Source organism: Cyprinus carpio, chromosome B5 (assembly GCF_018340385.1).
Source record: "Cyprinus carpio isolate SPL01 chromosome B5, ASM1834038v1, whole genome shotgun sequence".
NCBI classification, from domain to species: domain Eukaryota; kingdom Metazoa; phylum Chordata; class Actinopteri; order Cypriniformes; family Cyprinidae; genus Cyprinus; species Cyprinus carpio.
This window is the reverse complement of record NC_056601.1, coordinates 27,569,853-27,597,009: the sequence shown is the minus strand read 5'-3', so window position 1 is coordinate 27,597,009 and position 27,157 is coordinate 27,569,853. Positions and strand designations below refer to the sequence as shown.

The following is a 27,157-nucleotide window of genomic DNA, read 5'->3' as shown; positions in this document are numbered from 1 at the left end:
TTGGAACGTTCGGCATTACTGATTTGCATATATGACCAAACCTAAGACGGATCTTTATTAGCATATGAGATAGGCATATCTTGCAGCACAATTGAAAGTTTACTGAGGCCCCCTAGTGGGAAACCACTGGCACACACACACACACACACACACGCACACAGTTTAACATGTATATATATATATATATATATATATATATATATATATATATATATATATATATATATATATATATATATATACAGAAGTAGGCTAAAGGTCTATTTTCCACCCATGAGCATAGGTCAAGTGGTCACTAACAACAGCCTCTTAGCGATCCACATCACGTGTAATAACATTATTTGTCTTTTATAACTGAATAATCCCTATGAATCCCAAATTCTTACCAAATGTAACATTTACAAATCTTTAATATTCAGGTTTTACGCCATTTTCATGTTGGATGGCACAAACTCCTGGACATTTCGACCAAGTTCAACTCGTTGAGCCGATCATTCCCTAATGCACTCTCAAATTATATTTAAGAATTCTACTTAATTTTACTCCTCCATCAACCGGGTCCATTTTAATATTCTCTCTGTTCAAGACTTTTCGATCGCGTTTACTTGCCCAGAGCTTGTCCATTCAGACGACACGTGCTCACACCATGCCTAAAAGCGTGGCTAATTCACACCTCTTTGGAACAGGCGTTCAGGTGCCAAAAGTTTCCACGTGCCCGTTTGCTCTGTTATTCAGTATGGTCCAGCAGGTGAGCGTGCGCTAAGTTGTGCATTTGACTGGTCGACGGCCATCAGACTGTGCGGACGTAGGCTATCAGGAACCAACATGGTTTCTTAACGGTTTTGCATTGAAAAAGGTGAAATGATTCTATACTGCAACACTTTGTATATTCCATAGAAAACAACTTCATAGCCCGATTTCCGTAAAAATCTATTGAGGCGACCTTATAAAGTTACATAAGTCACATGGGCTGTAAGATTTCTATCGCTTGGACCTTGAAATAGCTTATTCTGCATGCAGTCTTAAGTTAATGCCGACTTTTAAAATCAATCTTGAGACCGACATTCTGTTTTAACAATACTGAGTTTTTGTCACTCTAAATCGCACTGAACTTAAGCCAACTTATAATTGTTGTATTAGTTTTGAAAGTACCCCTATTTTAAGCCATGTCTTGTCCATGGTCTGATTAGACTACAATGAAAAGCTCGCGAGCGCTTCTGCATAGGAGACTTCACGCCAAATTCATTGTTAGACTTGTCAAAAGAATCATAATAATCATAATGGAATATGAGAAAGGGTGCCACCACTCTACTTGACCAAACATTACATTTTCCTACGGGATATTTCTTTAAGGTTGGTCATGATGCCCATGCAGGGGTCAAAAATGTATACAGGCCAATAAGTTATACAGGCAAAATTGTCAATTTATGAAGAGCATCATGTCTTCGATTTGACCTTGTTGTTCATTGTAGGCAATGCCAAGGATTATCAAGTGGCGTTTTGCAACATCGATTTGCTTTTCTCCTTGAAAAATATTTGTCAATATTTATTTTATAGACTTTATAATTATGAAATATTTCCTTTCTTAGTTTAAAGAACACTCACAGTGGAAAAGTGGAAACTCGGAACAAGAGCACTTATTGGCCTGCATAATAAAGCTGTAGATAGGCTAACAATTATTATGAACATAGTTCTTTCAGTAGGTTATATGCATATAAAGTATGCAGACTGAATTAGCTAGGCTATGTTTATTTGGTGTTTATTCGTTTTTGCACTGCATCGATAGGAGTGTTGACCCGCTTCAGGTGTGAAGGCAATGCACGAAAATCGTTGAGCATCTAATGAAATCCTAAGCGCCTCCGAGATGTTTGAGTAGTCTGGCAGTGTTGGTGTGAGTGTGTTCGTTTTTACACATCTGCCTTGCCAAAATATTCTGTTCCCACGAGAAAAATCTGAAGTGTCCCATAGCACCTTGGGTTTTTGGTTCTACGAAAATTACGCTTCATACAAAACAAAATGAGCAACATTAGCTTTCTGTCATGTAGGCTACATTGAACAAAATATAGACTATATGACATCTGAAGCTAAAATAATAAATAAAAAATTGCATAGACCGCATGCATTGAGTATTTTTTTCCGTCGTGAATAACTACATTAAAACACAAGCTTCCAGGAAAAATGAAACATCATTGTTTCTGAAAGTAGGCTACTACATGGTTATCTGGTGGGCTTGAGGTCGTAATCTGTGAACGGGAGGAGCGTGTTGGCGAACTGAGTGTCAAGTGTGCGTTCAAAATGCACTGAAATTGCTCTGTATTGACTTATTGGCGCAATAAAACGATCAAACTAGTCAATGAAATCATAAGCGTTCTATGACTACAGTACTGGTTATTCTAAACAAACTTTTAATGGCAGTTGAGATATATGCAGTTTTCATTGCGTTTATATCCACACATAAAGCTTCATATAAGACACACTCGAACTGTTGTTATATTTTACTGTTAAATAAGTTCGCTGGAACAAAATGTGTGGTAACTTTCAACTTAATCGATTTATAGTTTCTTATCTTGGAATATATTAATACGACCATAAGGGGATACGACCATACGGTTAGAAACGTCATTGACACCTTGTCACCAATGACAAGCCAGCATCCCCAATAAAAGCTAGAGTTTGCGAGGACATTTACCACAGTAGAAGAATTTTCTTGAGAAACACGGACCAACGGGAATATACGTTTTCAGCAGATCATGGTTACTCCAAAAATGGCAAGTCGACGACCAACGAAAAGAGTGAGTAGTTAAATTAATGGTTTCTCTGTGATAGGCCTAATTCTTTCTCAATAGGCTACACATTTTTATAATATCGTTGAGATTTAGTTTTTTTTAAGATTACTAAAGGTTTTCTTTTTAATTCAGACTAAAGTTTTATGGCTTTACATTTTAAATGTAAATTAAAAATGTAATGTGATTCATATCTAGATCTTGAAGCCGGTTATAGAGAAGAAACGGAGAGACCGGATTAATCAGCGTTTAGATGAGCTGCGAACGCTTCTCCTGGATAACACTCTAGACACGGTAAGAATATATATTTTATATATATATATATTTCCAGTTTTTAATCTAGCTCTTCCTTTTTTTATATATATAAATAAACATAGCGTAATGAAATGTTTCATCAATATAATGAATAATCACTTTTACAGCGACTTCAAAACCCTAAACTGGAGAAGGCTGAAATTCTGGAATTAACTGTTGAATACATTCGGACAAAAGCCACAGTTGCGAGAGATAGGCCTAGTCAAGGTAAGTTTTCTGTCTATAATTGAGTAATTTTTAAAAAGTGGGCTTGCCATATACCCTTATTTTACATAGGCTGTATAAACACTATATTATTGGCCTTAGAGTTATAGAGCTAAATTGCTTATCGATTTGAATTGCACATAATGCCTCTAAGTTTTTGATGATTGTGTCTAATTGATTGTGTCTCTGTATCTTTTTCTCTCCCCTCCTGTTTTTATTTTTCTCAATTCCTCAATCTAACCCAAAATACCTCCATATACCTCACTCTCTGACTTCTCATTTTGACAATCAATAAACTAAACCCATTTTTTTTTATCTTAAAATCCTCCTTTAACTCTATAAATTTCTTGATTCTGTTCTCAAACGTTCCTTTGAATGAACCTTCAATAACAACCTTAAACCAACAACTAAATCAACATCTCATGTTATTCTGTTTCACCTGAACACTCCACTTTTTACTTTCTCTTCCCCCCCCCACCATTTTATACCTTTGTGCCTCGGCTCTCCTTAACCTCACCCTCCACCTCAGGCATATCCAAAAAAGACTCAGACCCACATGATGCTAATGCTCCGACTCTGTTTTTGAGGAGACCCCACATACCCTTCGCTTCAGTCCCTGAGCCCATCAATGTCCAGAAGCAGATGCCCTCCAATCCTATCTACAAAGCCGGTTTTAGGGAGTGTATCTCCCGTCTGACCAGCTTCATCGAATGTGTAGAGCCTTCCCAGCGAGACAGCTTTGTTCAAGGCCTGTGTCACCATCTTGACTCCTACAGCAGTACTCTTTCCCAGTGTAGAGTTTCCAGCCAAGCTGCCCACCGTCCATGGATCCCAAATGCGGAGTTGACATGCAGGACGGACGTCCATGCGATAGGACCCATGAGAACCAGCACTGAGCCATTTTCCTACACCAGTAGTTTGTATCCTCAATCTTTTATGCTCCATCCCACAGGACAGGCCATGACACATCCCTACCTCTCCCCTCCATACTCCATCTCTCCTCCACCCTCTCCTTGTTACACAAGTAGCTCTCCTCCCTTCTCCAGCTCTCCCTCATACCTCTCTGTCCCCTGCCATTTCCCTTTCCCTCCCACCATCTCTCCACTTTCCAGTGACTCTTCATCTTCGTCATCATCGTCCTCTATCAGTTTCTCAGCCCCTGCTCTGCCTGTAGCCCCAGGACCTCATGTTCAGGCCTCGGTGGGCTCCCCCACTCCAGTGCGACCCACTGGCTCGTCTCCCTCCTGCCAACCCCAGACTCTGAGAAGAGCTCTGTTCCAGAACCAGCCACAGTCTTTGTGGAGGCCCTGGTGAGCAAAACTCAAAACACTTAGTGACTCAAAGCAACAGCTTCCCATCAGAGTTCTGCAGGAGTTGAGGATGCTTGTGAAAGAGGCTGGGATTCACATGGAAAAGACATGGAAGCGAGTGTCCTGGGCATGTGTACATTAGTAGCTCTGTGATAATCGCACATGACTTACTGTATACAAATTGTTTAATATATTTATTTGTTCCCTATTGTACATTGTAAATTAATTGTACTTTTTTTTCACGATATATATATATTTATATATAATTTTGTTAATTTGTATGACTATCTATCGATCGATCGATCTATCTATCTATCTATCTATCTATCTATCTATCTATCTATCTATCTATCTATCTATCTATCTATCTATCTATCCACTACAGGAAATAAACAGAGCCTAATAAATCGTAATGTCAAGTTTTATTTATGTTTTAAATTAATGATCTTATACTCACATAGAATGCATTGATTTGATTAGAAATACAGTAAAAACTGTAACACAATTAAAAAAAATATTTATATATAAATTTCAAACTGTTTTCAACATTGATAATTTGAATATTAATAACAGAGTACCAATGATAACTGATAATAATTGAGAATCAATCAAATCTCAGCATATTAGAATGAATTCTGAAGGATCGTGTGACACTAAAGACTAGAATAAAGATGATGGAAATTCAGCTTTGCATCACAAGAATAAGCTACATTTTAAAATACATTCAAATATAAAACATATTATTATATTATATTATATTATATTATATTATATTATATACCTCCAGTTATGGACATTTCAAGGACAAAAAAAAAAAAAATTCTAAAACAAGGTTTTAAGAACATGTAAGGCAAAAAACAAACAAATAAACAACAAAACAAACCTGTATGCTTAGTAATAACTCTCCCGCTGCAGGACACTGCTATTAGTGCATGACATATCACCAACCAATAAATACATCTGCAGAGAACATCTGTTAGTGTACAGATGACACAGAGCGACTGGGCCTAGTTGTCAAGCACAGTAACTATTGTGAGTCAAAAGTCCATTTACAAATGGTGTTTCATCTTGCAGTGGTTTTTATTTAGCTTTCAAAAATGAATACAAACCACAATAGCATGCATTTTGCCAATCAATTATGTAAAAAGGTTTATTTTTCTTAGTACAAATATATATTTCATAAATGTCAGAGCGGGGCAAATTAATGCATTCATGAATATATACAAATTTATTAATTAAAATATTTGTAGGCCATGTTCGCTGTTTTCTTCTTCTTCTTTCGTTTTTTGGTGCGTTGCATTATGTGTGCATATCGCCACCTACTTTTGCTGTTATGCAGTCATGGTTTATTTATAATCATTTTCTTCCTTGTTTTTGCTTTTCATATTTTTACACACGTACGCAAATATTCCGACTTAAATAATTATTCGATGCTCTATGCCTTTCCTTCTCCCCAGGATCCACCTGGCGCTGCGTGTTCAGCTCATCCAGACTAAATCCCTGCTCTCCTAAATATTGTTCGCTGTTTTATGAACAGTTCTGTTATTTGAAGGCCTATGACAACGTGCCCCAGTAATGTGTCATGTGTCTACTCAAAGTCTTTTTTGCCCTCTGCTGGTCAAAATCCTACAAAGTGCAAACGGAAAATGCAATAAACTGTTACATTATAGCTACAACAATAGGAGCAAGATCCTTTTTTACAACTCGCGTGACAACTTACAACTTACTTACCTTATAGCATTTCGGGAAATCTTGAAGACATATCGTCATACTTCCAAGTTCATTTATTCTTTTTCTGATTATCACAGCTGCTACTTAACTGTTTGTGATGGTAAATGTCTATAATGTTGTTTGTGAGTTGTTAAAACAGTTATAAGAGTTTCTTTTTTCCATTTACATACGTTCTTCTTGAGGACTACACAAATGTGCGCGAGTAAGCGCACTACGACTACAAATCCCAAGTCACTCTATATGCCATGCACAGCAACCACACGCGGGGGCGGGAACCACAAAGCTTCTGCTTATAGCCTAATCACTTTCAAATACAAGCAATCGCGGTCCTAAAGCGTCTAGTGCGAAATAAGTAACCAGTCTTCAGTTGCAGAATGTGCATTTGAGGTTACTGCCTTTCAATCAACTATCAAAAATGTCGTTTATTTACATGCTGGATAGAAAAGCTATGGGGCATCTTGTGCTTGCCTGTGAGGAAGTGTGCAGTGTATAAACAACACCCCAAAACACACATGAACAAAACCACTTTCTTATTATAATTCAATAAATTGAAACATGCGTCATATACGGAAGGTTTAACGAGGTCGCCTCGCAATTCGTGAGGTGATGAAGCCAGTTTAATAACGTTGACTTTTATGAGCAGGCACATACTTAGGGCGCCTAAAATGTAGAATCTAGGCTAATCCCTCCCTACATATTCCATGATTGGATAGTGAAACGAGGGTCTACAGAACACGCGTGTACTATTGGCCGGTTTAACTGCTCGTCGCGACGTCATCATGCGCTCGAGATATATAAAGCACTGAAAGCCCCGTTCTTCATAGCGAGATTCTGCAGCTCATTAGTAAGTTCACTCGAGTAAGCGCAGTAGTTTAGCCGATCAGTTAGGGGTTAGAAAAATAAACAGAAAACGACCATTGTGGTCAGTACCTCCACAAAGCCTGCCGATATTCTAAAATAGAGCTCGTTTGTATTTCACTAAGCTTTATTTTAAGGGGTGTGTCCTCTGAATATGTATTATTTTGATTGTGAACCTGACGTCAGCGGACAGCTGTGCGTACTGGCGCTTTCAGTGCAGGATGTGCAAGGACAGCAGACGCTACACTGACCAGGCTGTTGTGGGTTTTTTTTTCGTCCGCTGGAGAGGGAGGCAGGCACTGGGCTGTGTACCTTTAAGAGAGGGCGGAGAGAGTTAGAACCCCGGGCTGTGTGTTGAGCGCAGTGCTGAGCCTGTTTAGGTATCTCTTCGTTTTCTCTCTTCTGTTTTCTTCGTGCGGATTTGACTGTGTTATGTATTATTCATGAATGACGCTTGGAGGCGGGGTTTGTACAAAGTATCAATAATAACAGCAGTGTCGAGGAGGCGGGCACGCTGACACTGAAGGTGGGTGGACGTTTTGCGAACGCTGACCTAACATTTACTTTCTTTATGCACACTGACACCAAAGCGTCTGGCAACGTTAAGTTCTGTGTATTTTGGAAAAATGGCATTTTCTCTGTGCAGTGTAATTAGTCTTTTATAACGGTAGTTATACAAGCTTTTATATACATGATTTTATAACAGTATATTTTATAACATATATATGTATATGTCTATATATATGTATGTGTATACACACACACACACACACACACACATATATATATATATATATATATATACACACACACACATATATGTGTATATGTATGTATTTTTATGTATGTGTGTATGTATTATATGTATACACACACATACATACATACAGATATATATATATATATATATATATATATATATATTAGGGCTGTCAAATGATTAATCACGATTAATCACATCCAAAATAAAAGTTTTGTTTACATAATATATGTATGTGTACAGGGTATATTTATTATGTATATATAAATACACACACATAAATTATATATTTAGAAAATATTTACATGTATATACATTTATATATTTATATTCTTATATTTTATATTATATATAAAATATATTTAATATATAAACATAACATATTCTTCTTAAATATATACATGCATGTGTGTGTATTTATATATACATAATAAATATACACAGTATACACACATATATTATGTAAACAAAAACTTTTATTTTGGATGTGATTATCGTGATTAATCATTTGACAGCCCTAATATATATATATATATATATATATATATATATATATATATATATATATATATATATATATATATATATGTATGTATGTATGTATGTATGTATGTATATGTATGTGTGTGTGTGTGTGTATACATATATACATACACACATAAAAATACATACATATACACATATATGTGTGTGTGTGTATATATATATATATGTATGTGTATGTATGTATTTTGTATGTATGTATGTGTATATATAAATCTTCTAAATTTTAATAAACAATGTCATTTGCCCAAGATTGTCACATAAATACATAGGACTACATAGAGAGATTTCAGTTTATAAATTTTTTTTTTGGTAAGTCTCAATAACCAATTATGATCTGACTGATATATTGGTATGTCACTAATTGGGATCTTTTAGGCTTTAGATCTAAGATCTAAGATCTAAATGATAAATTCTATCAGGAAGCATCTAGCAGTAGCCTACCATGTTTTGAGTAGTTTAGTAATGATTTAGCAAATAATTGCATTTGTGCATTTGACTTTGTGGATGATTACTTGTTGCTTTCATTTTAGATCCATGTGTCCTCCAGCGTCAGCCTGAAACATGATAGAGATGTCATTTGACAAAGAAACTGTTTTATCTTGTGAGGGGCAAACAGACCCCACTTCCCAACAGCACTCAGAACTTACTAGAAACTATACCAGTGCTCCCCATCTGTCCGGGAACACCACAGTTCTAAACCTCAGCAAAGAGGCTGGGGAAGAGGCAGGAAGTGAGACATCACTGGAACACAGAGAGAAAACCGCTACACCAGATAACAATACTCAGAGTGAAAGAGGGGTTGTTGGGGTCGAATCGTCTACAGAAACTCAAAATGGCACTCAGCAGCCCAAACCTCAACAGCAGAAAGTCAGTAAGCGCCGCAGCACGATGAGCGCTGGATTCAAACACCCTGGTTATGGTAAACGACGACGGCGTGCCAACTCTGAGAGCGAGTCCGTCCTGCCAACCAATTTCCTGCTGGGCGGGAACATTTTTGACCCACTCAACCTTAACAGCCTTTTGGATGAAGAGGTGAACCGGGCTCTCAACGCAGAGACGCCCAAATCCTCGCCTTTGCCAGCCAAAAGCAGAGACCCTGTAGAGATCCTGATACCCAGAGATATCACAGACCCCCTGAATCTCAACTGCCCCAGTGCAGGGGACAGCAGTCTGTTGGTGTCTCCCCTGAAATGTGGTGGAGGCAGGCGAAGACATAGGAACAAGCACCATGGAGCGAGCACTGGAAGAGTTTCGGGTGAAGGAATAGTTGCACAGATGGATTTACCAGAGTCTAATGGCTGTGCAGCAGGACAAGATGAGGGAACAACAATGCTCTCCTTAACTCATTCACACTCAGGCGCTGTGGAAAACACACTTGTTCCTGAGAACCAACCCCTATTGGACTCTACTCTTGAGGCTCAGTGTTCAAATAAGCCTAATTTAGCCACAAACGGGGGTGAGGTGAAGGAGAAAACCATTGATATGTCAACCGCACCTTCATCTACAAACCCCACCATCCCTCCATCAAGCAGGCAGCGAAAACGCAGGCGTGCCGGAAACAGATTAGAGAATGCAGAGAGTTCTAATAGCATGAGAAATTGGGGTCAGAGATCTGGGAGGCATTTTCAGCCCTCTCACACCCCAGGAATGGGCTCTCGTGGTGGAGCTGCTGAGAGGCCTCAACCGCATCCAAACCATTGGAGGTCGCAGAGCAACAACAACCAGATTTCACAACAGTCTAAAAAGAAGTTCCAGTATGGCAACTATAACAAATACTATGGTTATAGGAACCCAGGGCTGAGCGAGGATCCTCGTATCCATGTTATGGATCCCGAGTGGTTCAGAGGGAAGGAGGTATTAGATCTGGGTTGCAACACCGGCCACCTGACTCTATCAATTGCGAAAAATTGGCGACCGGCACGGATTGTGGGCTTGGATATCGATGCAGCACTGATACATGCTGCTTGGCAGAATATACGCCACTACCTCTCCGAGGTTCACACGCAGCAGGCCCGGCGTTCTGGGGAAAATGGGGAGGGGAATCGAGGGGAAGGGAAGGACAGGATTGAGAAGGATTTAGTGGAAGAAAAGAGTCAGAGGAAAGACAAAGACAAAGAGAGTTTTGTTGTGAAAGAGGAGAGGGATGAGAAAAAAACAAAGCATGTGGACGAAGCGAATGAATACATGGTCGAAAAAGAAATGGAAGTTGGTCGAGAAGAAAGGGAGAATAAAACAACCGAGGCTGATCAGGGAGAGATGAGTTGTAAAATGGAAGATGAACCAACGGCAGGTCTCCCTGATGGAAAGTGTTCATTCCCTGTCTCGCTCCGGATCTCAAGAGGACCCATAGCTGGCCCCCCTTTGCCTGAGATGATCACAAACAGTCTCCCTCCTGGAGATTTCCCTGCCAACGTGACCTTTGTCAAGGTAAGACTGCTTTTGTTTTGTTGTTTTGTTGTTTTTTTTTTTTTTGTTTTTTTTTGCTGCTTTTTTATTTGTAATTCATGTTTACTGGACATGAGTGTTTTGCTCCAAATCAAATTGCTGTATCAAGTATGCCTGATGTTATATTCTTTATGCTGTATACAAATAATAAGCATTGAACAGAATTTAGCTGAATAAAAACACCATTGTCTTCTGTAAAGCTGCTTCTCAGCTGAAATTGAATTTGTTTCATAATTGATGAATTTAGCAAGAGTTTATTACTTTAATGCTGCTTTCTAACAATCCGTGTTGTATAAGGTGTTGTATAAATGTGGCTTAAAATGTAATGTACATAATGATATACAATAAATTATACAATACAACATAAAATATTCATACAACATACATGAACTCACATTTGAGCAGAATGGCATAGCAGCAATAAATAATACTAGTTGAGTAGAGAAAAACAATGAATTCAAGAAATGTTCTGCGCTACACAACAGATACATGGAAGCCTGTTGTTCATATTAGTTTTAGTTTTATAAAGCCTTTTCTGTTTAAAGCACACACTTGTGTCAGGAGGTAATGATATTTATTTTAATAGTTCCACCTACAAATGAAGTGCGGTAGGCACCCAGAAAGTAGGTGTGTCAGCATAGGTAAAGATGTACTGGTGTGATCTAGGTCATTTATCTGGGGTCCGGTTATGCTTTTATGAGTACATGCATATACGTTCTTATCCAAGAATATTAAAGCCTTTAGCTTGAAATGTTGAATGTGAAAAACTTCAGACTTGGACTGAACCAAGCCACAGCCAGGGACAAGAGTGTCATTTGTCTCTTTTGACTTGGGTCAGTAAGAAGCCACTCAGGACACCTTAGCATCTGCATTGCAATGTGATTAAAAACACTTTGAACCAATCAGAGACCAAACAGCATTGCTAAGTCAACCACCTTGCACCTTAGCATCTTCGAGGTAACTTATGAAATAGGTGTGACATGGTAACTTTTGATAAGTATGTTTATATGTGCATATAATACTATTAGGCATGCAGCACCTGTCTGTCTGTTTTCATAATCCACTGTCTGTCTGACCTGCACAGGGGAACTATGTGCTGGAAAGTGATGTGTTGGTGCAGACACAAAGGGAAGAGTACGATGTGATCCTGTGTTTGAGTGTGACAAAATGGGTCCACTTGAACTGGGGTGATGCAGGACTCAAACGGCTCTTCAAGAGAGTATACAAGCACCTGCGGCCAGGAGGACTCTTCATTTTGGAGCCCCAGCCCTGGAACTCCTACGGCAAGAGAAAGAAACTTACTGTAAGGCCCCTTTTTTGTTGTTGTTAATTGCATTTATTCAGCCAAATGGTCAGACAAAACATTTGATTTTCAAACATTGTGTTCTCAGATGTGTGTCCTGTGAGCAAAATAGTGATCTGATTTTGTTGAAAGGAATGATCTTTGATGCATATGCACTGTAATAACAATTGCATAATATACTATTTTGAGTATAGAAATATGAAATAAAGCAATTATATAAAATTAAACTTAAAGTGATAATCTAAAAAGCCATTGTAGGTGTATACGATTTTCTTCTTTCAGATGAATACAACTAAAGTTATATTAAAAAATGTCCTGGGTCTTCCAAGCTTTATAATGTCCGTGAATAGGGTTTGTCCAAAAAGCTGTGTCCATACATCATAAAAAGAGCTCCACAGGCTCCAGAGGGTTAATGAAGGCTTTCTTGAAATGAATCAGTGCGTTTTTGTAAGAAAAATGTCCATATTTAATACTTTGTAAACCATAATCTCTGGCTTAAACGTTAACGAGAGAATGGCGTTCCAGTGGATGCTGAGGATGTAGGTGAGATTTAAAAATGACAGACTTGATTTTAGTTTAGCAATAGCCTCAAATCTTGAGGTGACTCACAGATGACACCACGACAGACTCGAGCAAAAAATGATTAGGTGTTGTTTAGGTGTGATGCAAAGTAAAGTGACCTCAAAACAAGCATGTTATGAAACGAATGCAATAGCAATAAAAGACACCAATGTACAATGTAGTTTATTGTAAGTTAATGGTTTGTGGCTTTGTGCATGCATTATCGAATTTAAAGCTGAAACATACAGTTTTAAAAGTGTAATTAAGCCTTTTGTCACACATTGGGGCATTTTCAAGTTGGGTACTTCTTGTTGTTTAACCACATGCATTTTATTTTATTATTGTTTAATTTCTCAGGAGACCATCTTTAAGAATTACCACAGCATCCGGTTAAAACCGGACCATTTCTCCTCCTACCTGACTACTGAAGTGGGCTTCTCCAGTTATGAGCTCATCGGAACGTCACAGAATTATTCTAGAGGTCAGAGCTTTTGAAAGGCCTTTCTGTTCCTCCCTATGATATTATGATTTATTACACTGCTCTGTGAAATACTTGATTCTGATTGGTCAGTCGTGACATTCCGAGGTATGTTATCCCTCGATAACAACTGGTAAAAGCTAATAACACAGGCTCATCCGGGTAACAGCAGTCAGCGCTGTACTCTTGCTTGAACTATTTTTTCTTGGTGGAAGCTTTGCATTTGTTTAGCTAATAAAATATTAAAACTCGATTCAAAATGGTGTATAATTCTTTGTCATCCTGGTATCGTGGATTCGCTCTCGTTTCATACAAACGCAGCTGCTGCCATTTTGCTACGATTGTTTTATACGCTGTAATTGATTATAAGGGAACTAAAAAACAGAAAGGTTTTTAAACATTTTCATCTTAATTCTTTTATTGCCTTAATTATTTTTGTGGTGAAATGTTGTGTAATAAGTGGTTTGACTGCACCGTTTGCCTTAAATGTCCGTCTAGTTTGAATCTGCCGCTTGCTTGCAACTGCTGTCTTAACGAAAGCGTTGCATTCAAATACTTAAACTTCGCATCTAATTATTTACTTATGTGGCAAGTGTGTAATAAGCTTCCGCTTCGCGTCGGGGTCCTGATCACCCTGTCAGGGTTTATTCTGAGATAACAACCAGCTGGATGTACATTATCCCTTACTTAATCTAAATATTTCTAACCCTCAGTTTGTCTTCTCTTAGGTTTTCAGAGACCAATCTACCTTTTTCACAAAGGACCCTCACCTCAAAAGTGATGCCACCAGTTTAACCACCAACTTTGAGAAGAAAACACAAGACTGGATTGGATTTGGAAAACAACCAGCATTTGAAGCCACTGGAACTTTAAGCATTTTCCTTTGATATTAGACTTTCCATGTTTTGAACTCTTAAATGGAATCTCATTGGTGCTGAATAAAAGAAATTGTTCCCCTGCCTTTAAAAAAAATGGGAAACCCGTCGCAATTTGTTTTCAAGGACTCTACTGAAGAATTACAGATGCAAATCAGAGTTTTCCCTACTGAAGCAAGATGTTTTACCCCCTCATAAAGAATGGTCTTGTGAACAAGCACAATGTTGAATCAAATCACATAAAAGGAATTTCTAAGCTCCTGTTAAACAATTTGTTTTTCATTTGGAATGAAATTCCTAAAATGAAAATTCCTGAGCAACTCTGGCTTCCTCTCTAGCACACAAAACTGGTGAACAACCATCTAGAATTGAAATGTTTGATGGTTGGCTATGTGACTATATTTTTCTGTTCTCAAAAGGAAAGATAAGAGCATGTTACCAGATGTTCCGTTTTCTGTTTTTTGCTGTTTTGTTGCACTGTTGTATACAAATTTTTTTTTTTTTTTTTTTTTTTTTTTTTTTTTTTTTACCTTTTGAACAAAGCATTGCTATTAACAGTTCTAGCATCTGTCTGCTCATCAGCCATTCTGCAGCCTGCATGGCTGCCACTTACTGACAAATACCAATGGCTTAATTTTAAGTTCATCAGTTATATTGCCTGGTCTAACATGATCGTAATTTTGTCCTTGGCAGTTTTGAAGCTGCAGGTTAGCTGATATGCTATGATAAAGTGGTTATCGATCTAATGTCCTTAATAAAAATCCAGAAGGATGTGATTCCTTTTTGGTGTGGTGGGTCATAAAGAATGATGTTTAAACAGTTTTATTTTTTTGAATCTGTTTTGTTCTGATTCTCCAACTGTTAAAGTTGGAAAAAAACCGAGGTACATTTTGTAAATTGTTTGTCCAGAGTTCTTGTCACAGTTGAGGTAACCGTGTTGTTGTTCGTTTTATTCCTATTGAAAGGTTTGCACTAAAACGAGAGAATAAATTTGTCTCCCACATTTGTATTTTCCTGTGCAAATGTAAAGTTGGTGTATCTCTGAAAAGGGTTCTTTTCATTCAAAGGACTCCTAGAAATTGGAAAATAAACTACAAAATAACATGAATTTGTAACTGTTTATATATCTATATTTCAATACTTATTTGTTGACCTAGTTTATAATTATGGAAATTCACAAGCCGAGCTGTTGTGTTAAAATTATGCTGTTCTTTCCTGGTTTATTAAAGTTAAAAATTGTATAGGATAATTCAACGCAGTATGCAAATTAACAGTGTGATCTCATGCAACACAACTCTTAATTGCATTAAATTGCATTAAACATCAAGTTTTCCCAAACTGGGGTTCATGAAGTTACTGTAGGAGGTTTATGAGTTTAAAAAAAAGCTAATAATTAAATCATAAAAATGTCAAATTAATGTAATTGATTTAATTGTAAAGGTGTTCAAAAATGGGTACTTTGTAAAAAGGATTAAATATTTATTGATACCTGCATCCCATGTGACCACAGAGAACTTTGAACATGCAAATGTGTTACTTAATTTTTAACTTATTACCTTTTCAGAGGGTTCATGAAGTAAATATATTATTTTAAAGCAGTTCGGCTGACAAAAAAAAAAAAAGATTTGTGAATCCCTACAGTACATTTAAGAAATAACGTGAATTTGTGCCTTCTAATGAATTTTGAAAGCTTTCCAAAGACATAGTAATACATGATATTACTCAGATAACCCACTGAGTGATAATTAAAATATATATATATATATGTTTTTTTTGTTATAAAAATGAATGTGTTCATCAGTAGCAGTGCGTAATGTTATATCCAGTTATCAAATGCTGTGTAATTATAGCAACCTGACTAGTGACTGGTCTTTGTGTAAAATGTCCACAAGACTGGAAGATTTTTATAATGTATATATGTGGTAGGCTATTTCAGAAAGATGAAAAATAATAATTAGGAAAATTTAATAAATTATGAATGATGTATTGCTGTTTTGTTAATAATATCATGTAACCAATAAAAAAGTAACTGTAGTCTACGCATTTTAAAATAATACAAATTACTTACTTAACCCAGCACTGGAATATCATTATTTAAAACGCTGCTGAAGCTGATGGATTTGTCATGTGCTATCTGCTACTTTTCTCAGCGCTGGGTAACCAGAACAACAGCTGTTTATGACGACCATTGTTCGTCTTCGATTCATTTTATTAAGGTTCCCTGGAAGAGTTCCATTTGTATAAGTACGAGACAAAAGAAAACATTGGATTGAAACTATCAAGCAAATGTGTACAATGACATAAACCGCCCTGAGTTATGAATGCAGATCGATTGAAAATGAGTTAACTACTTTTACCTCATAAGTAAAAGTTATTACACACCACATTTGTCACTCAAGCAATGCAGAGCGAGCAGTGACACTTTACAATATGTTGCGCTGAGCATGTTAAGCGTAATATTATTACTGAAAAGGTCACATTATTTTCCCAAGCTCTGTATATTGCTTCCGTAAAATGATGCAATGTCCCAAACGACCACAAGATGGAGCAATTTTACAAAAAATCGAAATCAAATTTTTTTTGTAACAAAATCGGGAAATTGCTTTATCTTGCCATTCTACATCAAATATAGTAACACATGCACAACTGTAACATTTAAGTCTACAATATAACCAATCTAACCATATCCGATTACTTTCAGACGCATTTGAGTGTTATTCTTTATGAATTAGCTTATATGTCCACAGCCTGGCAATGTGTGAACACACATTTCTGACTGCAGATATTTGTGTGTTAAATATTAATGCCCCCAGCCTACCCAACACGTGTTGTGTATGTATATGAATGTAATTTTATGACAAGCTCAATGTTGCTACGGGCAACTCTCCTTTATAAAAAACTTCATAGCCTATATTAAAACCCAACTGAGGCTCAACATCACTGCTCCACTCTACAGCCACTGTCTCTGTCTCTCACACACATGCAGAGACACACCAGTCCATATACAACACATCAGAGCATAAATGCACAATAAAGCAAATGAGTATGTGCGTTTTTTTTTTATTTATTCCCTTATACGTTTTAGTTAACCTGTTACTCCCACTCCCAACCCTAGACTGGGAAAAGGGATCGTAACACATTGATGCACACATTTAAACAGTCACACACATGCACTTATGTAACAGTGATGTAGTAGGAGATGTATGGTCTGGTCAGTCCATTTAAAGGCAGGTTTGAATTAAACCAATAAAAACACTCCTCTGTGTTCATTGTCTTCTTTCTCTTTTAACAACACCCAATTAAAGCAAGCATACTGTCTATTGCTTTCTCTCTCTCCTAGCACAGGCCTCACATGAAAGTCATAATAGCTCCACACAAAACACTATTGTTCTTCAAGAACTCAAGTGCCATGGATTCTACATGGCAGATACAGATGGTTTGGATTAACTCCAGTTAAAACACTCTTCCATTAGCAACGAAACACTGTTTGATTAAAAAAGTCTGAATTATGAAGTGTTTTTATTTGTAGTTGTGTAGAAATATACACCACCCTGGGGAATGAAAATGTGACAACCGATTTATTGCACAACCATTGACTCTTGACTGGGTGGAGATGCTGATTGAAAGGCTTTGAAGCTCCAAAATACCCGCTGACTGACTTTAATGGTACAATCCACTGTCTTAAAGGCAAAGTGTTATTAAAAAAAAAAAAGTCATGCACAACATAAAACACAGTGTGTTTTTGCTAAAATGGCCATTAATCTGTCTCATTCTCATCTCACTGTTCAGCACTGGATGGATATGAACATGTATATAGGGAAAAGACTGAAGTGTTATTAACACAAAGGCATAAAAAGAAGCAAATAAGATGACAGTGTCACTAAAAATAGCCTCATCTTCTCTCCTCTTCAATCTCTCACCCTCTTTTTCTCTCTCACCACCTTTCTTTTTTCTCTAGTCTTTTATTTCAGAAAGGAAATAAAATGAAATGCAGTGCCTTGTTTTTCTCCCCCAGGAATAGCATAGCAGTCACTATTCATGCAGTACACAGTATATATAGTATGCACATTTTCAGTGAAAGACATACTTGTGCACTAGTGGATTACTGTATGACACAATACTGCATTCAGCTTACTTTTAAGATCAGTATTTATTTATTTTTTTTAAATATGCAATATTGCAGTGAGCATATTTGTTACATGAACTGTCATGGCCTTTCACCCTAATAAAAATCTGTAGTGAGCATATTTGTTACATGAACTGTCATGGCCTTTTCATGGCCTTTCACCCTAATAAAAATCTGTAGCCTATGCTATGCCAAAAAATCTCTGAATCTTAATCATGACATAGACTCAATTTAAGGATCACTGTGCAGCCACTCAAAACTAATTAACTGTAATCTTCAGTCTTTACCAAACTTTGCCATTATCCTTCAAAACATTATGCATTGCTAATTTGCAGCATTTTTTTTATCATTTACTGTTAATTTTATTTTATCGTAGCTCGTGTTTATTTCAAATAATATTTTTATTGTTTAGTTTTAGTTAAGTATAATAGCCCTAATTGTAGGATGCAAATGCAGTAGGTCATCCATCGTGCGAACCGAACTATCGTGCACACGTTATTTGTCGCACACTGTACGGTTAGCCTACTACATTTTAAGTATGCAGTGTAGAGCGCTGTATGCAGTGCGCGTGAGTTCCATTGGAACGCGGCCTGCCAGCTCACCGATTTCACTGCGTTTTCTAAAGCCACGGCCACATGACAATAGCCCGGCTATTTACACAGAAACAACTCTGCAGCGTTGCCAAGGCAACAGCTACCAAAAGCCATGACAACCAGAGTACCCTCGTCATCTACTAGTCTTCCTTTCTTTGTCTGAGCTCCCGTCTTCGCGTATTCCTTCACACCCGGCACTTTCCTTGAGTAATTTCGCTCTTTAACTGTCTTTCCCTTTCTACACGCGCATCTTCACCTCCCCTTCCATCTTTTTACGTCCCCTCCCTCCGTGCGCGCTCGCTCGCGCTCTCTCTCTACATCTTCTGCTGCTTCAGTCCGTTCCCTCTTTCTTTTCTCCCCCTCTTCGTCACCTCTCGTCTCTGCACTCATCCTCCCCTGCCCATCTCCTTTCATTAGCTCGTATCCTCTCCTCCATCTCTCCGTTTCGTCTTTTTTGTGTCTTCCCTCATCGATAGGAACGCGCGCCTCTCCTCGTCCTTTCCTCGTTTGCTAAATACTGAAGGCAGACCTCTCTTATTCTCTCTCTCTCTCTTTCCGTCCCTCCTCCTTCCTCTTTACGTTTTCCCCCTCCCTCCATACTCTTTTTTTTCCTCAATGCTTAAGTCAGTCAAAAGAGATACAGTGAAGAAAAGAGGGGCGAACGGCGGGCGCTGAGAGAGAGACAGAGAGAAGGAGAGAAGCTGGAGGGAGAGAGGGGAGAGGGGGGAACGGGGGTTTGGATACATCTCCACCTGTCTTCTCTCTGCCATGGACTGCCTCTGCATAGTGACCACAAAGGTAAGCCAATTCACCCTGTCACGACCAGAAGCAGGAGTGTGTGGTGTGGGCGCGCTAGGGGAAAGTTTATCGCATCTCCTGCTGGTGCGAGGTGAAGGGAGCGTTCTGTTCCGAGCTTATATTCATGGGTTCAGCACTTCTTTGTTCTTCCGTCTGATCTGACTTTCTCTCTCAGCAGAGCTCGCTCGTATTGACACGAATCCCAGGCTGTTTTATAATAGGAGCGTTCATTTGCGTTTTGTGGCGCGTAAGGACAGGACGCGTTCTCGCGGTCCATGAAAGCTGGACGCAGCGCAGAACCAGAACGCTCGCGTAAAGTTCAACTTCTTTTTACTCGCCTCGCTGAAAAACACAGCGAGACGCCACTACTAAACTATCAAAGAGCTCCATCTGAGTGTGTGTACATGTGAACAACAATTAAACAATAGCGCAGCGGAACGCAAGAACGCGTCTCGTGTGAACGGAGTGTGAAACTGCGGCTCACACTCAGGCATACCGTGGTGCAGTGACAGAAATGAACTTAGTGTATGTATAAATGGAGGAATATTTTGCCCCTTGGAATCAGCATTTATTATTTTTTTAGGATGTTGATTATCTAACCGTATACAAGCTCGCATTATTTTTATCGAATAGTTAATGGTTTTGAATTTATTGTCAGTTTTGTCTTTTTTTAAATTTTTTAAATACACTTCTTTTTAGCCGCACATTGACAACACACCTCAGAAACACACTGTTTGACAGCTACACGGCAGTACAGAGTCTGCATTGCTTCTCATTCAATAATCAGACAGGCTTGAAAGAATATTACGAAATATATAAAATCTTTTTAATAAGAAACATAAAAAAACAACACATTTTTAAAACACAGTTTTGCCACATTTGGTGCATTTTTGTCAGTTTCACTGTCTTTGTGGTTCATTTCTGACCCTGCTGTGGTGCTTCACAGACGTGTGATGCTGTCCATGAGGAGGAGGAGGAGGAGGAGGAAGTAGAGGGCTTACAAGAAATGAAAAGGAAATGAGAGAAAAAAAGTGCAATCTGTTAAACTATAGAGGGAAGGACGTATGAGTGTGTGGGAGCCAGAGAGTGAGAGGTCGGTTATAAGTGAAATCTTTCATTAATAAATGCTCACATTTGATTTGTCATCTAACTGCAGTTAGCGGGCTCTGTGTATTAGTGTGTGTGTGTGTGGGTGTGTGTGTGTGGAGGTGAGACACATCCCACTGCTTCTGACGGCATGTGCCTCTTTGCCCATGTCGTGTTGCTGGCAGAGCACTCTGAATGGTTTATGTAACTTTGGCTGGTGCTTTCTCTCCTGTGCTGGTGTCTGTTCCATCACTTTTCTCTCTCTCGTTGTCTTCAGATTGACTCCCACCTTGCATGCTCCTCCTAAACACTACCATGACCTCACTCTCAACAGACCTAATGCGCCCAATGTACGAGTGAGAGTCAGAAAGGTACGAAGAGAGAGAAAGAGAGATTTGAAGTGAGAAATTAGCACAGTGCCTGCTTTTGTGTGGGTTGAGATGAAAATGGTGCTCTGGTCTTTGGATGTATGCTTATTAAAGACCATACTATGTTTTCTGCGAGGATCCCAAATGTATTGCTCTTTCTACAAGGCTTATGTTATGTTTCGTTTAAGGATCAAATTATTCTCAGATGTTGAAATTCCTCAAGAGAAATACAAATTGAGTCAAAAGTGTCAATTGACACACAGTGTAGATAATAGGTGTAGATAATAGGTAGTAGGTTTTATAGCTATAAAACCAATGTGGAAAGCTCAGATAAAGGAAATGTTCAGAAATCACTGACTAGCAGGTGCTATCTTGGCAAATCTGAGCACAGTTTAAAACACTGTTGAGATTTTTTCTAAAACTCTACATGAAACTTGAGATTGCTGGGTTTTTTATTCTGGAGAAAAAGCTGAGAGGACTTGAGCAAAATTTGCATTTCCATCGCTGTCCGGAAGAAACAGATGGCTCCTTTGGATGTAAGGTTATCTGGAAAGTTTCACACTAGTCTCACAATAACTTCCGGACACCAAAATGCTGTTCTTTCCTCAACTATAGCCTTTTAAACATCTAGTATTATTACTTAAATAAATGAGTCATATTCAGCATCTATATTTTAATTAGCATTAGTTTTATATGAACCACAGAATAGACCTACATTTGCTTATTTATTATGGCTTACAATCAAATAATTTGTGCAGACAAATGGCTAATGTGAAGCACTTTGCACCTATAGTAAGTGCACTAACTGCTAATGCTGATTATTCCCTCTTGTAGTTTTCTTAATTACTAACATTTTCTTACTTAGGGGAACAAATGCTTCAAAATTAACAACAACAATGCAGTTATTTATCACTATTGCTTTGTTTTTCTTAATTATGGGGTGGTCACACTACACTTTTAGTAACATTCACTTATATTTATACACATGCGAATGTGGGAGAACGGAAACAAAGTTTTGCATTTTGCTGTGTTACAAAGTCTGACCTGCAAATTTTTATATGAAGATGTGTGACCAATACATAATTGATACGTTACGCTGTGACATCTTAGCTGAAAGCTGTAGGTGTGCAACGTTACGGAAAAGAGGAGTAGACTGGATATTTCTACATGTTGGATTTATTAATATTTATTAGGCTATATGCTGAATTTATGTTTTAAAGATGTGTGACTCAGTATCACAGTCATATCATACCACATCAAAGTTTAGTGTCACTGCCCCTATATTTTTATTACAATGCTGTTAAGACATACTAATCAATAAACAATTTAATATCTCTTGTGAATAAGAAGTATGTTTAATTGTATTGATTTTGCACTTCAAATTGTAAAATCTTAAAGTATATTAAAAACACCTGCACTTGCAGTTAATACAGTATTAAAAATAAAAGGTCATGTAAGTGTACTTAAAAAGAGTAAATTTTTTATGACACATCTTAAATAATTGGTTTAATAATCGTTTGTTATGTTTTAAAGAAATATACTTATTTCAGTGTTTTGATGAACACGCTAAATACACATGGAAAGTTTATGATTATAATTTTAACTGTAATGTTATTTAATATTAAATTTAAAGGTAATGTTTTTAAATGTACTAAATACATTTTGAAAAAAAAAAAAGTTTTTTTTTTTAAATATATATTATATATTATTATAATGACGTATGTCCAAAAAGGCATGGAATTGCCACTGTACTGTTTAGTTTGTGCATCTTGTCATCATCCTTGTGTCCCTCAGTGTATCCCTTCCTTACTCAGCAATTTCATGATTTTGATCCATAATGTTTTTTTGTACATTATATTTCTGTTTCATTGAGTTGTATTGTGGGTGAATTATGTATCATGTCAGCGTACATCTGTGTGTGTGTTATGTTTCCTCAGCATGTGTCCTAATTTGATGTGTTAGAATCAGTTTTTTTTTGTTTGTGTATAAATGTGTGTGTGTTAGCTCATCTGTGGCCACAGATGCATGTGAATGTCTCTCAGTTCATGTTGGCTTCATTTGATTTAAGCCTGTTCCCTTGGCAACAGAAGCAGGCGCCTGCACGTCAGTTTACAGAAGCAGACAATATGAAGTGGGTAGGAGAGATGAGCGGAGAGAACGATAGAGAAGCTTTCTGTGTATTTGTAGAGGTGTGTATGTGAGAGCTGCTAAACTGCATGTATCAGTGGGCTATCTCTACCCATGCTTTAGTTTGTTAGTGTTTATCTGTAGATGGGCCATTTATGTGTGTGTGTGAGTGTGTGTCGACAGAAGTGGAGGTTTACCCTTTGAAAGCCTCTTCAGTTGGACTGAAACTGGATCTGTCCCTGTGGTGACTGTGATTGAGCCAAATCTGGCTCCACAGACTGTGACAGTGGATGAATCTACATCGTATCGACCAATAAATGTCTCTCTCTGCGTTTAAATGGAAGTTTTCTTGCAACACAATATTATATTTAAAGTTATTCCTTTGGCAGATGCTTTAAAAGCAACCTACAGTGCATTCAAGACATGTTTTACCAGTATATGCATTTCCTGAGAATCAGACTAATGACCTTGGTGTTGTGAGCGTCGTGATTTAACACCTATAGGAAATTAAAGTCTTTGTTGCAAGCATTTTATAATTTTGTCAATGCAGCAGTTTTGTCATTAACACTTTTAGTGAAAAACTGACCAGGATTCAACTAGCTGTTTAGAAAAGCATTGCTGAGGCTTAAATGAATAAATCAAGATTCATTGCACATTGTGCATGAACATTGTAACCAAGCACATGTACGTGAAGAAACCAGAAAATATTAATTATTGTAATTTCTGGGCAGAAATGTCTTGATCACACAGTGAGGCGGTTCTTGTTGTGGCTCAAGTTCAGGTGAGTGTTTTGTCAGGATCTACACCAGATGCAGACACTCTGTGCACTGCAGGACCAAATCGGTGGAGCTACCAGCTTCGTAGATTTCAGATCAAACAATGTATTTTTGAAGAACATATCATATGATAGATCAGGCTTTTATGACTCATATAGTATTATATGGGACAAAATGGAACTCATCCTCATTTCTCAGTTTTTTTTCCTGAGGCCCAAACTGAGCAAAAATATGCAATTTGGCATAGATGCTCATATTTATATGCTTTTGGTGTAACTCGATGAGAGTTTATAAGAATGTGCTGTAACCTCGGTTCTCTGTGAAACAGGAACCAGTACTGCGTTTGTTAAGACGCTATGGGAAAAAGTTATTTTTCTTTCTCCTGAACTGGAGCCTTTTTCAATAATGCAGTGTAACTGCATGGCCATTGGTTCATGCAGTACACTTCAAAAAACGAACCAATGGCTCGGCAGTGGCACTGCGTGAACCTATGGCCATGAAGCCTGCCAAAGCCAGCCAAAATGGGCGGGCCCAACTAGCTATATAAGCGGCCGGTTTCCATGGGATTTAGGTTGCTTCGACTCAAGCAATGACTGAGAGTTCTTCGTTCTTCTTGTTGCTTCGTGACAACATGTCAGCTTCTTGGTTCAGTTTGCCCGGAGCGCAGGTTGAGCTGAGTCCATTCCAGGAGGTGCTCTATCAGCACAAAAAGGCACCTTGAGGAAAGCACTCCCTGGTTTGCCATCCTTCTTGGGGATGAGGAAGTAACGGCTGTAGAAGTCTAATTCACTCTGAGCTGGAGGCACAATCTCTATGGCTCTTTTTGTCAGTAGATTTTTCACTTCGGAGTGCAGGACATGTGTGTCCTTGCTCTGAACCGAAGTGGGGACCACCCCAATGAAACATGGGGGTCTCCGAGCAAATTGAAGTGAATAGCCTCACCTTATAATACCCAGAACCCACTCTGACACTGCGTTGATGCCATGCCTTGGCCTGGGAAGTCAGGGGTTGAATTGGTTTGAGTGCCTGGTCGCTGCAAGGAGACACTGTACTGGTGAGAATCGGAAGAAGAAATCTGCTTTCTTTTTGAAAATGTTTGTGTTTTAATCTGCCCGCTATAACAGTGGATCGCCACTTGGGTGCTTGAATGGGCCGAGAGTTTGCAGCAAACACATCGCCGACTGCACCCAGAACTGGACGGGGTGATTGGTCTGGCTGCAGCGAGACTTGGCACCCTCCTCTTTATGTCCTTTAGATCAGGACGATGCCTGAGGTGCAGGGTCCAGCACTTTCTTGGGCCGGGGTCCCTGGCACTTTGGAAATGGGTAACATTTGGCCAAGGGGGAACATCGTTGAGGCTCAGGCTTGGCTGGGAGGTGGCAGCGGCCGCGGGTGCAGGCTTTGTGGGCTGCTGAGTTGGTGCAGACTTGGGGCGACTAAAGGCAGCTGCAGTGCTAGAGTTTTTTGGCAGGAAGTGTCTCATGGCCTGGGACGACTTTTGTGCCTCCGTGAAATGCTTGGCGAAGCCTTCGATCACTGGTCCAAACAGACTGGCAGGAAGAGACCAGGGCATCAAGGAAGGGAACCTTGTCAGGGTCCTTGATTTCCATCAAAGTCAGCCATAAGTGGCGCTCGAGCACCACCAGACTGGCCTGAGCATCGCAGAGTTCCCACCAGACTCGTCCATGTCGGTGAGGAGTTTGGCCTGGAAGACCTGGAGATCCACCATCGAGTTTAGTGCTAAGGCCACTTGCCCAGCCGAGGAGTAGGCGTGTCTAGTGAGGGCTGAAGTCATCCTACACGGCTTGGACGGATGGGCGGCCTTTGCCTTCCAGCCGATATCAGTGAGCAGGCAGAGATGTGTGGCCACTGACTCGTCCAGCAGAGAAGCTTCTCATATCCCTTTTCTTCAGCATCATCCACCGAAGTGAGGGCGAATGAAGCAGAAGTACAGAGGCATGCAGAGTATGGGTCCAACAATGACCTAGTGAGCTCGTCATGGACCTCTGGAAAAAAAGGACAGGATCGCTGATGAGGGGCTTGACGGTGCCCTGGCAGGAACCATTTGTCCAGACAGCTGCGGGAGGTCTCCACCGGTCTCCATCCCAGCTCCTTGACGGCTTTCGAGAGCACACAGAATTTGCCAAAAATCCCCCAAAATTTGCTTAACGTTGCAGGGCTCAGACAACGGCTGGGGGGCGGGGTCGGAATGGAGCCCTGCAGCTCCCCGTATTCGAGGCTGCTAATGACATGCTGTCATCCAGCAGCTTGTCATTACTCCCACCGAATGAGACCAGATCACTCGCGCTGCCCGAGGGACACTGGTCAAGCTGGGTGAAGAGGACGGGGGAAGCCTCTCTGTGTGGAGAGAGTGAGGCATGCGGGACTTGAGCCGGCGTCAGCTCGCTTGCATCCGAGTGCTGTGATCCTCTGCCCCGCTGTTTTTTCCTCACAGGCTCCTGGGAGGAAGCCAACGAAAGGGTAAGAGGGGCGGAGTCACTTTCTAAAGCAGAGAGGCGAGACTCATGTTCTCGCAGTGGAAGCAATCGGTCTAGATGAGCATGGATTCCGCATGGGATTTCCCCAAGTAGGAAACGAAATCACGGTGGCCGTTATTGGCGTGCAGGGGAGACCTGCTGCAATAAAGGCGCAGCATTTGAAACAACGCTGCGAAAATTTGTTCTTTATAAATTTGCTCTTATATGGCTCGCCAGATGGCGGCAGGGGAAGCTGGACCACTGCTGTGCGGCACTGAAGGCGTGTCAACAGTGAGCAGGCGCTTCAGTCAGTGGAGATCATTGAAGAATATCATCGCTGAAGGAGAAGAAATCTTATGGCGAAGCAGCCACTTATATAGCCAGATGGCAATGCCCATTCTGGTGGGCTTTGATGGGCTTTGTGGCCATAGGTTCAATGGTTGTGCAGTTACCCTTCGTTATTGAAAAAGGCTTCAGTTCAGGAGAAAAAAAGGACTTGTGAAGTATCGATAGGAAACATACAATGCAGTGCATAAAGTGATGACTGAGAGATGAACAAATAAAAATTTGTAACATGATTTCTGTAAAAAAAAAAAAAAGAAAAGAAAGAAAGATAATATAAATAAAACTTATTTGC

General features: G+C 39.1%; 3 protein-coding genes across 4 annotated transcripts in view; all 3 read left to right on the top strand.

The window, feature by feature from the left end:
• The first annotated feature begins 2,668 nt into the window (after positions 1-2,668).
• her1 (hairy-related 1) lies at positions 2,669-4,895 on the top strand. The gene is made up of 4 exons (XM_019093226.2): positions 2,669-2,792; positions 2,982-3,077; positions 3,206-3,305; positions 3,847-4,895. The coding sequence occupies exons 1-4, from the start codon at positions 2,751-2,753 to the stop codon at positions 4,614-4,616; spliced, it is 1,008 nt and encodes a 335-aa protein (XP_018948771.2). The 5' UTR covers positions 2,669-2,750; the 3' UTR covers positions 4,617-4,895.
• A 2,256-nt stretch (positions 4,896-7,151) lies between these two features.
• mepcea (methylphosphate capping enzyme a) lies at positions 7,152-15,277 on the top strand. 2 transcript variants are annotated; one of them, XM_042725127.1, is made up of 5 exons: positions 7,152-7,581; positions 9,038-10,934; positions 12,037-12,255; positions 13,174-13,297; positions 14,023-15,277. In XM_042725127.1, the coding sequence occupies exons 2-5, from the start codon at positions 9,069-9,071 to the stop codon at positions 14,073-14,075; spliced, it is 2,262 nt and encodes a 753-aa protein (XP_042581061.1). In that variant the 5' UTR covers positions 7,152-7,581; positions 9,038-9,068; the 3' UTR covers positions 14,076-15,277. The 2 variants fall into 2 exon arrangements, with proteins under 2 accessions (XP_042581061.1, XP_042581060.1); XM_042725126.1 differs by having other exon boundaries at positions 7,152-7,727.
• Positions 15,278-19,046: 3,769 nt separating this feature from the next.
• Positions 19,047-27,157, top strand: part of LOC109079802 (disks large homolog 4-like) — a 159,698-nt gene continuing 151,587 nt past the window's right edge. The window contains exon 1 of the mRNA XM_042725123.1: positions 19,047-19,686. Within this exon, the coding sequence (XP_042581057.1) occupies positions 19,657-19,686 (30 nt within the window). The 5' untranslated portion in view covers positions 19,047-19,656. The remainder of the gene's footprint in view (positions 19,687-27,157) is intronic.